At 37.7% G+C, this 14,122-nt stretch overlaps 1 protein-coding gene across 1 annotated transcript in view; it reads left to right on the top strand.

The window, feature by feature from the left end:
* Positions 1 to 14,122, top strand: part of PAK3 (p21 (RAC1) activated kinase 3) — a 138,128-nt gene that overhangs the window by 13,342 nt on the left and 110,664 nt on the right. Inside the window, exon 4 of the mRNA XM_077146063.1 lies at positions 11,987 to 12,188. Within this exon, the coding sequence (XP_077002178.1) occupies positions 12,014 to 12,188 (175 nt within the window). The 5' untranslated portion in view covers positions 11,987 to 12,013. The remainder of the gene's footprint in view (positions 1 to 11,986; positions 12,189 to 14,122) is intronic.

Raw genomic sequence — 14,122 nt, 5'->3', positions numbered from 1 at the left:
GAAGTTTCCTTCAGCTTTTTATTACTTGCTATGTGGTTCATCCTTGTTGAAAGCAAGATGCTTAGGTATTTGTTTTGCCTCCCACTAGATAGTCCTTGAATTTTACTGAGATATCCAATATGTCACTGTTTTGCCCTCACCTTTGTGTATTGACCAAACCAAAAGTTAAACATTTGAGGTATTTAATCTTTGTAGAATTATAATTTTTGCTGGTAGAATCTATATCTGTGTTTGTTTGTTTTTGTAAATTCAGATGAAATTTTATATAAGACCTACTCTGAGTGCTCTCCCATTGACCAAAATCATTAGAATAATCTGTGATTATCCACTTAGGAATACAATTATTACTGGTAGTCTAATGGCTGCTAATACAAGGAGTTTCCAACATAATCAAATTTATCAACACAGTAGTTTTATTAGTTATTTTTAATCACCACTGCGAGCTAGGTGGTTACTCCCATTTCACAAATACAGAAACTGAAGCCCAGTTCTGTTTAGAATATCAAATAAATATTAAAGGCTACAAAAAACATTATACTTCCCACACTGAGCCTCTTGGAATAGAAATCTATTTCTACCCAGAATTCCATTTTGGGTCCTGAGACTATTTAATCCCATCAGGCCTAGCATCTTTACATCCTTGGCCAATTTCCAAAGATGAGGCCTCTTGGCGAAATCTTTCTTCTCTTGTCTTCCTACTCCCATACTGCCTGTGCTTCCTTTCCCCTGGTACGTTTTTCTCAGTGTTATACTTTTTCAAAATAATTTCCATTTTGCTGCTTAGAACATCCCACTCCATGGGGAAAAAATTCCCTTAAAACAATCAACCTTAAATATGTTATATTGCCCCTCGAGTAATAGGTCTGAAATCAAAGCTATTCATGTGATACCACTGATTGAAAACTCTTTATCTAGATAGGTGGAATCCAAACTCCATTGAAAAGCATGAAGTCTCTTCCTAATTTGGTCCCTATTGATCTTATTTTTCTCTATACCCCTTCTTTGCTGTAGTCACGGCAAGTTACCTTTAGTTTTTCGAATATACTACATTGTCTTCCATCTCCTCTGAGCCTTCACACGTCTTGCCCTTTGTGCCTAAAACATACCTTCCCATGATTTGATTACTTGTTCTTCCAAATTCAGCTCAACTTTACTTTCTCTGGGAAGCCACCTTCTCCAGGTGATTATTGATAGGCTCTCTCTGTCATTTCACTAGCAACTTGTTCTCAGTTCACACTGAGCTCTCATGGCTGACACCCATTATGCTTTTTAGTCTCCTCAAGGACAGGGACTATACCTTGTTCATTGCTTGCCCTAGAACCTTGTGAACTCCTACTCATCCTTCAATACCTTGCTCAACTGTTATTTTTTCTGAACCCCTTGGGCAGCATTAGCTACCCTTCTTTCTCTGTCCTTCTACAGCATCCTCTACCTACCTGGGCACATAATAGACACTCGTAAATGCTTAGTGAATGGATAAATTTATGAATATATTTAAAAATTTGTGGTTTCTTTAAGATCACAGAATAATCCAGAAGTACAGCTGGGATTAGTTATTTCTCCTTATTTGAAGACATTTATTTGGGGTTTATAAAAGACCTACTGATTAAAAATCAACACCCAAAGTTAAAATTGCATAACATGATACAGCTTAGTTTTTAAATGTCACATGAAGGAAGGAGTTTATTTTCCCAAGTGTTATTTTCCTAATAGATTTTCCTAAAAGAGGTCTGTTCTTATCAAATGTGGCTACACTTCAAGAAGATGCTTTGTGTCAATCCACACAGATCCCATCTTTTTTAGTTCGTTGGGAGCCAGTGTGTGTCCTTGTTCTTTTATCTCACATGCATGACTTTCTTCCAGAGGTTTCTAATCTGTGCTCTTCCTTACATAGCACCAGCATCAGAAGTCAGCAGAAACATTTGTCCAAGGCTAAGTGACCTATTCTACCTATTGACACTGATTTCCTATGCAATAGTATAGCAGTCAGCTAGAGAGAGTATTCTTACATTGAAATATACTATTGAATAATAATTATTATAATTATAATACTTTATACTGACCTAGTGTTTTCTACTTTTCAAATTCTGATGAACTCCTACTCAGCCATCAATACCCTACCTCAAATACTCAAGCACTATTTCCTCTGGTACTTCTGGGAGCATTAGTTACTCTTCCTGCTCTGTCCCTCCAAAGTATCCAGTTTTTACCTGGGTTGCATCACATTGGATTATTAGTGTATTAATACATGTCTTCTGCCTTCCTCACTAGACTGAGCTCTCTGATGATGGGCCCTGGTCCTTATTCATCTCTCTTTGTGTTCCTCCTGTACCTTACAAAATAATTGTACATAAGAATGTTGGTGGAATGAGAATGAAAGACAAGAAAATAATATTCTTTGAAACAATATCAAGCACTGTCTTTATGAATGGTGGCATGTTTATTGACACTAATTTCCCATACAATAGGATAGCAGTCAACTGAAAAGAGTCTTGCCTTCTAAAGGGATGTATCCCCTCTCTTTTCAGCACCCTTCATTTGGCAGTGCATACAACCTTAATTGTTTTGTAGTTAAATTTTTGTTTATATTTTATATATATTTTATATATGGTGTGTGGCCAGGGAGGAACCTAGTCTATAATCTCACTCAGGGCTGGGTGCTTATTTATCTCTTTACTCCTAGCACCCAGCATTTTGCTTGCACATAGGTTTCAATAAATATTTGTTGTTTGAGTAGATGCATGTGTGCACAGGTGGGTTGTTTAAAGGGCCTTAATGATAGATTTTATTCCTAGAGTTACTATCTGGTTCCTCAAATGGTACTAGGTCTTTAGTTTAATCTCAGAATTCTTTCACAAAGAAGTCAACCTGAAATCAACGGGAAGAAAGCATGTAATTGATTTAGTTTTCTGGAAAAAGCAATCATAGTCTGACATAGTCTTTCCTTTCCCCTCTTTATGCAGCTAGGTAACCTATACACCCTTACTGTTAACCTGTACAGAAGATCATAGGGCATACCTGTATGACTTATAAAGGCCACGAAACCAACTGGCGGCCTCACATGACACTACTGTGAGTGCTATGACACAGAGAATTTATCAGACTTGGTCTCAAGGAGGAAAGAACACCCTGAGATGAGATGAACATTGTTTAATACACAGTTATATATTCTTATTATGAACATAAACTCTCCTCCCCCTACTCCTCCAATTTTTTTGTCAGGATGTGTTCTAGGCCACAGTCCAGGCTCCACAGGAATAATTTGGGAATTGCTGACTGATTCACTCTCACGCTTGCTAACTCCAGCTCCTTGCCCCAAATTCTGCTTTGGCTGCAATTTTCCTCCCAAGCTACCATATCTTCCTTCCTCAAAGTGAGGGCTAGGCCCTGTGATCTCAGGGTGGGGGCTTCTCAGGTCTCACAGAAAGACTTAGGCATATAGCAGTCCCCTCTGTGCTGGACTACAGATCTGCTGTCGCATGAACCAATGATGAGTCATGTTTTATAGAGTGGACAGCAGTGGCTACAAGCAGGTCATAGAGTGATTGGGCAGCAAGGGAAACAAACTATTTAGTGGATCCAATAACTTGCAAATGACATCAGCTGGAGAAGAGGAGCTATATAAGCTAAGCACAAGAAAGCCAGGGGGTGTGGGGGGTGGGTAACACACTCAATTGTAATGTCATCCTTTAGATCAGGCTTTTGGTTTATAAAGGAATTACTTTGGGTGGATTATAACATTAGGCCAAATGGCCAGCTTTCTTTAAGGCAAAAAAATTGACTTTAGTGGGGCAATAGGAGATAGGAAATTCCTACAACTAAGTCTCTGGTCAGCTGAGTGTTTGTCCTCTACAGTTTGTGAAAATGGATAGCTGGCAAATGGGTCTTTTCATGTCCCATTCTTCAGTATTTAAGGGAAGCCTATTTTGTAAATGGTATTTCCCATACTTTATAACCACAGCCCTCCAAATAAAATGCTGAGGCTCATGCTCAGCTCTTTTAAAATTGGGCTTATAAACTTAGGTCAAGGGGCAAGGTCTTGAGGAAGAGTGGCTGTATTTTATGTCAGCTCAAATTCTTTGATCTCCAGTTCTGGCAAGATGTCACTTTTTTGGTGAAATGTGAGCTTTGATAAAATGATAAAAGTTTCTGATCTGGAAATAATACCAGGTATCAATTGCCCCTGTGTAGTTCTTCTCTTCAGTCATACAATGGGCACCTTCACTTTTTAGAAAGCTTACTTTTGGGTGTAGAGAAACTGGGAGTAGAGGAAGAACTTAGGATGATGAGCTGCCACTTACAGATTGAAAAGCAACATCCAGGCACCTATTATATGATATGGAGAAAGCTCTAGCAAATTTGAAAATTGAATTTCTGAGCTTGACTTTGAGAAAATATGTGAATATTTCACTTGAGTGCATCAAGGAAGGGTATAATTATCATCCATGCATAGTAACAGATAGCAGCTAGAACTCTAAGACTCAAGACATTAGTTTTCCATATCCTACTCACTTGGGCTGCTCGTATCTAATTTGTTCCATATGAATGCTTCCAAGGATACTGAATTTTTTGCTTTGGGAATTAGATATTTTTTTTATTAGGTTTTGCTTTCCATTTTATTTCCCCACCCATTTCTTTGAAAAATCTATTAAGGTAGTTTCTACATAATATTTTCTTAAAAATATTTATACCTCTCTTCCTTATGTACTGTACTTTCTCTTAAAAGCATCAACATTGGATATAAAAAGCTGAAACCTGTAATAATGCATCTGTTTGCAAATATAGACACAACAGGTTATCTTTAGCATTTTCTTGACAGCATTAGCTCATGCAGCATGCACAATGAATAATAAAGTATGGTGTTACATACATTTAGAAGCTGAGGAAGTCATTTGAAAAAGAAATATTTGTCCCACATAATATATGCAGTATGTGAGGTCTGGATGGTAGAGTACACCTATGGATTTCCTCATTTGCAACCTGACATTGAAATTTGCCACTAAATATGCTGGCCTTTTGGACTCAATCAGCAATCTCATCCTCATATGCAAAGTCAAAGTTCCTGCTGAAAACAATGGAAGTTACTCATAACAATGTTGGCAAAGAGTGGGGCTGCAGCAGAACTGACATTATTTGCTGTGTATGTGAGAGAGAATATGAATGTACTCTAAGTGTGCTTGTATGTATATCAATAATGTGCTATCTTTTGCAAGATCTAATATCGAAACTAGGTGGCTATAAAAAGAGCTAGTGTCTCCCTGGTTCTGCTTCTTTTGCAAATCTCCTGCCTAGCAAATAGCTCCTCTTGATCAAATGATCTTAGAAATGGCTTCCCTCCATTACATGCTGTAATGGTATCTCCCAGGCAAGGCTCTCTGAAACAGCACACCGCTGTCTCTGATAGCATAGTTCCCTTGGTGAGTGCCCTAGAACAGGCAAGCTCCAAAACAGGGCCGTCTAAGAATGGTACAACCCGCCAAAGAAACCTGTTGGAGGTTCTATCAGTGAGTCACCTAGCCTCCGGTCTTTGGATGGGGAAAGCCGTTGAAATCAGTAAGTACCGACCTGAACTGGGTTGATATGAAATCGCTGGAACTGTTGTATGAATATGTAGGGAGAATAAAAGTTTGTTCATGAAGAAAGTATGTATTCGTGGGTTTACTTCGGTATGAATTGTTTTAGTGTAGTGTAAAGGGATTGAGAGGAGTTTAAGAATATAAGGGATTCTAGTCTTGGTTCTTAAACTCATTCTGTGACTCCGGGGTAAGTCAATTAGCCTCTAAGCTTTTTTTTTTTGTTTTTTCCTAAGTTCCTCCTGTGGAAAATGAGGTTGACACTTCGTTCTTTACAATATTGGTGTCAAGTTCAAATAAGAGTAAGACATGAAAGCTCTTTGGACATTACAAAGCTATAAAAAGTAAGGTATTGTTCAAATCGTAGCTGGCTTCTATATGGTGTCCAGTCGTTCAGCAGTTAGGCTAGTGCTGGTATTTTCAAACATGCCTTCTTGGCAAAAGTCTGCTATGAGTAGGCATGTAGCTTATGCATAATTGTGAAATTACTCATAGTTCCAGCAAATGCATAGAATGTATAGAATTCCATTTCATTACCTCACACATATTTAATGCCTACTGGGAATGAGGCACTGTAATAGTCAGTATGAAGGCAAACAGTTATGATTGAGGGTCCCTTACATCAAGAAGCTTAACATTTAATGATGGGAGTGACACTGAAAATGAGATAAGATAATATAATTTGAGACAAGTTGATGGAAAAGCTATGTTGGGCCCATCTGACTGTCCATAGTTAGTGGTTAGACTGCCTCTTCCACCCAGTATAGGAAGGGCAGTGTAGGTTCAGACTGCAGGGAGACCTAGACCTGGCTAGTTCTCTGCCTTGTAAAATGAGATGAATGTTCTTTCTCTCTTCTTCGTCACCTTAGCACATTATGGAAGTTAATGTCTGAAAAGCCACTAAAAATCTTCAGAAGCAGATCATTGCAAAAATGCAAAGCAATGTATAATATTTTGCTTAAACTGTAATACTTTATCCCTTTGTGGAAGATTGGATGATTTTTTTCCCTCTCTCTCTCTTTCAATTAAATACAGTAAACTACATTGACTAACATTGTCAGGCTAAGTGTCTGAGCTGGTTGGTCCACTTGTGAATACTGAAGCCAAGATAAAGTGAATTTAGTGTAGGTCGGTTAGCAGAGCATAGTTTGTTTTCCCATGGAAGTTCAGCTAAATATCTTTAAATGTTTGTTCTGAGTTACACGGGAGTCCAGGTAAGAGCCAGCATGTACCTTTTTGGATCACTTTTTCCATCACCAAAATACAGTTCAGTGTACACATCATTCTGATAGTAAAATCAGCAATCTCATCCTCATATTCAAAGAATGCCCCAGTATTGATATCATTGTCTACAGAGATACTGGTTGGCTTTGTCTGTTTTCGTACTATGTTGACTTCTAGAAGCTGTATGTCATTAAAAGTTCAATTCTTCTTGAACTATAGAGCTAATACTTGTTATAAAGATTTCCAAAATTTTAGAAATTCAGAATGCTCTTATTATTATCTGCTTTAACATAATGAGCGTTCTTTGACTTGTTTACTATGTTTTTGAGATCGTAAAGTCTTCTTTCATATGTACTCACACCAGTTTGATATTGTAAAGGTGTGATCTCATCAGCTCAAGGCTTCTTGCAATCCTATTATTTGTGTAGTTGTCTCAGAAACATTAGAAACTTCACCCTAGAAACCCCCGAAGGCCACATTTCAGCCCTGCACTAGATCCTCTAGTTTGATATGAAAAGATACTAAGAAATATTGGTGAACTCACCGATTTGTGGGAATAACAGCTTCACATCTGAGATTATTAGAACATGATGTGCATCTCTTGACCTGAATTTTTGTTTTTGAAAGTAGGACACTGTTAGTTTGTTTTTCGTTGGGAAAAATATGTGAATAAATAGTTTTATAGATTTTGAAAGCAGACATATGAGTTGTTTCTATATGTGTATGTGGTGGCATCAGACCTGATGAAAATGTTTATTTCAGTTGCTTGTGGACTAATAGATTGCCTTGCAAGTCGTAGGACCAGTATTTGTGAATTCTGACCCTTTACACACTGGGTAGACTGCCTTTGGCAAATGGGAACACTTGGCATTATTTGTTGCATCCAATTCAACACATATGCCATAGTATGAATTTTGGTTATGTTGAGGGAGAATCTAGTTGATCCATGCAAGTTGGTGGCTTTCTTTTTCATCAAACTGGGCATTACCAGAGTGTCTAGTTGAGCACTGCATGGATCTAGAGTCTGCATTTTGTAGGAATGAGAGAATAATAATAATTGTTTATTGTGCCTTATCAGTTCATCTAAGATTGCCATGCATCTTCGTAATGGTTTCCCTCTAAATTGCTTGGCAGCAAAGCATTGTGTCAAAAGGCAAGTCAGTAAAAAGGCTGCATGCGTTTGTGTATGGTGTGTGAAGGTGGGAAGAGGAGGGAGGGGTGGGAGGGATGAAAGAGAGGAGGTGCAGTAATCCTAGTAATCTGTAAAAGGTGTATTCAGGCTTCTTGGTTATATGAAGCAAGAGGTTTATTTTTCATTGCTGAGGAATTTCAGTTGTAGTTACCAAGCATCGGTAACCCATCTAAGTCCCAAGTATTGAAGCTAAAGCCAGGTGAATTCTTGCTGAAAACCTAGTAGCCAAGTGTGAAACCAATTAATGAACAGCTATACACTGTTTTATGGTTGTCTATTAAAGTTAGCTGTTTCTCTACAATGCTAAGGTCCAAGCTCTAAAACAGAAATGAATAGCCAGGGGCTAGATCCATCCAAAGTGCCACTCACTTGCCAGTTTCCATTCTGTTGCAGAAGTGAAGGAAAACAGTTAAACTTTAAAGATAAATGCTTTTTTGATTGGGTTCCTAGAATAATGGTGCTTTTGTACAATTGTTGAAACAGAGCCTACAGCCGCCGCAAACAAAATAGTCCCTTTCAAGGTCTTGGAAATAATGACATCACAGGCAGATTGAACCAGAGATCCATTAATATCTTTTGTAGAAAGCTGACTCAGAGGAGGACCCATCTTAGTAAATTGGCGTTGTTTACAAACATAACTAATAGAATCACCTTTTTCTTTATTTGTGGAATAGTAGGATATAGCTAATAATAGAATCCACATTTTCTTTTTATTTATCTTTGGTATAAGAGGTACCTTCCACTTGGAAAACATATTAACAGCAAGGCTTCCTTACAGATCCCTCCCCTTTCTTCATTGGTCTTCTAAAAGTGTGACTTAATTTCCCTTGGAATGTGCCAAGTTTTTTGCTTTGCTTTGAAGGTGGGTTTAAGTTAAGAGGAAGTTCCTGCAGTATTCTTTTGTCACCAGATGAGAATTATTTGGAATCATCAGAAGAAAATGAGGACTGGTTGTGCCCTGTAAACAAAGAGTAGTAAAGAACTGAAGTAATAATAAAATGATTTAAGCAAAAGTAAATATCAAATGTCTAGGTAAATGGAGTGGTGATTTGGCTCATGCCAAATATCCCAGATAATTGCTTTCTCTGCTTCATGTTCTTTGTGGGGAACTGGACATAGCTTCTCCCAGTTTCATTTTCATCTCTTCAAAAGTTTTATTCAAATTCCTCTTCTAATCCCGTGATGAGTTGAATGTAATTGAAACAATTCCTCTTTATTGGGCAGTAGAGAATCGTGCCATACAAACCAGATCCTTTGCAGAATGCCGGTGAAACTGACCACAGCAATTATGAGTTGTTGAAATTTTGGTCAGGGATTTCTAGTACAATTATAAGAGAGTATGGTTTTATATCCTAAGTAGCCCTTTCTTGCCAACCCTAAAATACACCTGGTCAAATAAGGTTACGCTAATTAGCCTGAAAAGTAGCAGGGGCATCTATTTTCTGAGCCTCTGGTCAGAAGGATTAATTAGTACTGAGAAGGACCACTCCATTGTTAATCACACCTGTTTACCAAGAACAAAGGGGCATTGTATTTTAAATTATGTAGGTGAGTTAGAACCCAACCAGGACCAGATGCTTACTTGCCTCATTATGCAAGATCAGCTTTGTACATCATTTTAAAGAGGTCATGATTGTTTCTCTGACTTTCTGTCATCTGAAGTTAAGTAATATGACATCAGAAAATATAAATCACCCATATAATTGTGGCTCTCTCCCCCTGTGAGACATATTTTTCAGAAGCCTGTCTTCTAGGTATTTCTATTTAAACATTCATTTCCTTTGTACTTACAAATATATCTTACAAAGACAGATTTTGTATTTCTGAGATTTATGTAATGATCATCTTATATTCAGGCACAGTTTTTGAACCCAGAAGAGTAAAGCAAAAACAAAACAGAACAAATAAAAATTAGTATCTTGGGCAGGTCATGGTGGCTCAGCAGGCAGCATTCTTTGCCTGCCATGCAGAAGACCTGGGTTCGATTCCCAGTGCCTACCCATGCCAAAAAAAAAAATTTAATATCTTGATTTCATGGCAAATTATTCTCAGTAACTAAATCAAAACCACAGACCTGTCTAATATTAAATAATGCTGCTGGTAAATTCAGTCTTTTAAACTCACATGTCTTCTAGAGACACAGTGATCTTAGAAGGATCAAAAATCAAAATGCAAAAGAGACTGTAGAACTAGTAACAGGTTTCATATTCAAGTTAAAATATTTACTAGCACTCATATATGAATATACTTTATCTTTGACACCACAGTTACTTTTTCATTTTACCTTGTGTTGTAGTTTCACCTATACAGGAAAATGTGAGACTTATCAAATTGTTGTTGGTGGTGACAAAACATTTATTACTGAGTATTTTCTGTATCGTGGTTACTGAAACAATATAAACAATGTAGTAATTCATTAAAGGCAAAGGGAAAGAAAAGAAGCCTTCCAAATCAAGATCAAGCCTAACATTGTTTGTCAGTCATATGTACGATGGAGAAGATATTAATTAAATAGTAACCTATTCTCAGGTATTTACAGGATGTATATATTTGAAAGAATTTTGAACATAGTAATTAAAATATTCTTTCAACATAATATGATGGAACTTAGAGTTTATTACTGAAAAAAATAAAGTGTAACCACTAAAGGGCTAAAAATAATTGAGGATTTTTTTCTCATTGCAGCAGTTGAGGAGACACTTATTTTTGTTGTAAGAGTTGCTATATAGTAAATGTTGTTGAAATAGCATGATGTTGAAATACTGCGATATGCTAAGTGTGCTGTGAGAGTTCTTAGGCTCCCAAATTAATGGCAAGTAATATTTGATAAATTTACAGAGATTTTGTTGCAGTGGGATCTGACATTCCTTGTGTTCAAACTAGGAATTGACTTAGTGGATCCTCTCAGCCCCTGACTTGTGCTGGCAAGTATCAGAGCTCTTTTGGAAGGACTTGAATTAAAGTAGGAAAACACCTTGAAACAGGAATGTTTCCTTAGGGAGTCCATGCTTTTCCAGTTCACATTCCAGTGGGATAAAACCTGAATGTACTCAGCTTCTAGGCACAATACAATAAAGAGAAATGAAATGTAGTGCAAATAAGTTGCTAAAATTCAGGCAGGATCTTAAAGCCTTTACCTCTGTAAAAACTCCCTTGTTGATCCCTGTTTCAGGAATAAAGTTACGTTGTTGCTTCAGAATGTGTTTTTTCTCCTCTGGAGCAACTCTTTGTTCATAATGACATTTGGTTCACTTTTGTTTAATACCTGCTTGGGAGAAGATGGGGCATTGTTTCTCTTAAGAATAGACCCCAACTAGTGAAACTACCAGAAATCTATTGGATTGTTACTTCAGTTCACTCCCATGTGATGGTTGGGTGCATATTGTAAATCGGGCACGTGCACCTAAGGAACAGGGATGCAAAAAGCATCCCAATGTTAAAATAACTAACAAATTTTTGCTGTGGGCTATTAAAAATTGGAAGCCAAGTTTGTGTTTATTTGAAACTCTGAGGATGTTGATGTACCTGACAATGATTGCCAGGATGGATTTTTTTTTTTTTTTAACATGGGCAGGCACTGGGAACTGAACCCAGGTCCTCTGGCATGGCAGGCAAGCCTTCCTGCCTGCTGAGCCACTGTGGCCCACCCAGGATGGAATTTTTTTAAAGAAGAAAAATTGTAGATTGTTCATGAAAATGCTGTAAGTGGACTGCAGAGGATGAGGAGTTTCATTGTGAGAAAAGCAAGGGGCCTTATGTGTTTATGTACACATATGAAAACGTCATTAATTATTGCCTTCACTTTCCCCTTTTGGAAATTGCATTGTTGGTCTTTAGGAAGACAATTCCTTTCCCTCCAGAGAAGAAATCCCATAAAATTATCAACACAAATCCTGAAATGTGAGACCGATGCTTTTATTTCATGATAGAAATTGCATATTTACTAGATATTCTTAGTTCTGTCCTTCAACTCCTGTTTTCTCCTCCTTTTCTTTAGGAGCTGTGAAATCTCTTGTAACTGAAAATGTCTGACGGTCTGGATAATGAAGAGAAACCCCCAGCTCCCCCACTGAGGATGAATAGCAACAACCGGGATTCTTCAGCACTGAACCACAGCTCCAAACCACTTCCCATGGCCCCTGAAGAGAAGAATAAGAAAGCCAGGCTCCGCTCTATCTTCCCAGGAGGAGGGGATAAAAGTAAAGTATCAGTGGCCGGGCATTGAAAAGGGGCTAGTTTATTCTTTCATTGTCACTGTTCTTTCATGGGTAGTCGTTTTCTTGAGCATTGGCTATTTAGGGCCTGCCTGGCCTTTACATCTACATCTTCAGAGGTTGCATTTTGTCAGAGGATAATGTTTGATTGACTTACGGTGGGCTTACAGAAAATACACTTAATGCTGTGTTTTTCACGTATAATTGAATTTATAATGTTAAGCTGAGAAAAATCATAGAGACAGTACTGTCTCAAATATATAAACGGGGACTTTCTTTCTGATAACTTAGAATAGAATTTATAATAATCCCTTCCTAACTGCAAGTTGTCTTTATTGGAAATCTGAGTATAGGTGGATATACTTGTGTGTACTTTTTCGGCAACTGTGAATATTTTCAATTGAGTTTTCAGGAGTTAGCCCAGTTACCACACTATTGCCTCTCTGACTACAAAGTGGGAGGAAACTTTTGAGTCATTTGTTTCCTCCCTCATTCTTCTGACAATTGTCCCCTATACAATCAACAATTGCAGAGTATCACAAAAATATATTATCATTTATCCTTGTGTTGTTCATAATACTATTTGGTACTGAAATACTATTTGCTAACACCGAATGAAACTTGGGGATGTAAAATCTCAAGTGATTAATTGTTGGGTCACATTAATTAGAATAAAGCTCAAACATGGCTTCTATACATGTGACTATTGAAGCCAATGAGAGTGAAGCTGGTACAAGTGCACCAGCACCACAGAAAGTTGCCCAAAGGGTAAGAAGGGTGATGCCTTTGGAAGACAAAAGGGAAGTTCTTGATCTGCTTCTTCAAGGTAAAACAAAAACCTTTGTAGGACACCATATATGGTGTTAATGAATCCACAATTCATACAATAATGAAAGTTGAAACTCTCATCAGGGGTAGCATTACTTTTTGTATACCTACATCACTTAAAAGATGGTTTATCCCTCATAACCCAAGGATAAAGAAGATGGAAATTATGTTAAACCTCTGGATTGAAGAGAAGCAAAAGTATAACGAACCACTTTCCATGGAAGGAATCTGTGACCATGCAAGAGGAATTTTCAGTGGCATGCCTTTACTTCCTGAACAGAATCCAGAAAAAAAAATTGCAGGAAACAAGGGATGGTTTGGGAAATTTAAGAAGCACCATGACTGAGAGAGTAAATTTTATGTGACAGTAGTGCTAAAGAATGAACCACTAGATCCTGCAGTGCCTGTGTTGTATCCTCCACAACTGCAGAAAGTGATTGCAGAAGGGGATTATGTACCTGCACAAATCTTTGGTGCTATTGAGACTGCCATGCGTTAAAGCTCTTGAACAATCCTACTTGCCCTTTTGAAGAGCAAGAGCCAACCATTGCTAACATGAGGGCAGCCAAAACAGCGAGGCTGACGTTTCTATTTTGTGCCAGTATTTCGGGTGACTTTATATTGAAACCATTGCTGCTCTATAGAAAATTATGCCCAAATCTTAGAGGAAAAAATGAGGTAAGTTTCCAGTATACTGGCATATAGATGAAAAAGCCTGGATGACTCTTCTTCTCCTTAAGGAATGGTTTGAGTAATTCTTTCTTGTGGAAGTTCAAGACTATTTAAAAGGAAAAAAATCTTGCATTCAGGGTGCTGGTTATTCTTCACAGTCCATTTGGCACTTCAGATGCATTTGTCAATGTGCATTCTAATGTTAAGGTTATCTTTATAGCTAACCACATGATTCAGATTCTTCAGCCCTTTGATCAGTGGTTGATCCAGCCATTCAAGAAGACTTACACTAAACTAGTATATAACTTTGTTGTGTAAAATCTTGCAAAGGTTCCTCTGTCTGAAATTCTGGTACATGGGATTCCTATACCATCACTAATGCTGTATTCTTGATAAATGAAGCACTAGGTGGTTTGAGA

This window comes from Tamandua tetradactyla, chromosome X (genome assembly GCF_023851605.1).
Source record: "Tamandua tetradactyla isolate mTamTet1 chromosome X, mTamTet1.pri, whole genome shotgun sequence".
Classification (NCBI taxonomy): Eukaryota; Metazoa; Chordata; class Mammalia; order Pilosa; family Myrmecophagidae; genus Tamandua; species Tamandua tetradactyla.
The sequence above is the reverse complement of the archived record's forward strand: the minus strand, read 5'-3'. Positions and strand labels throughout refer to the sequence as shown.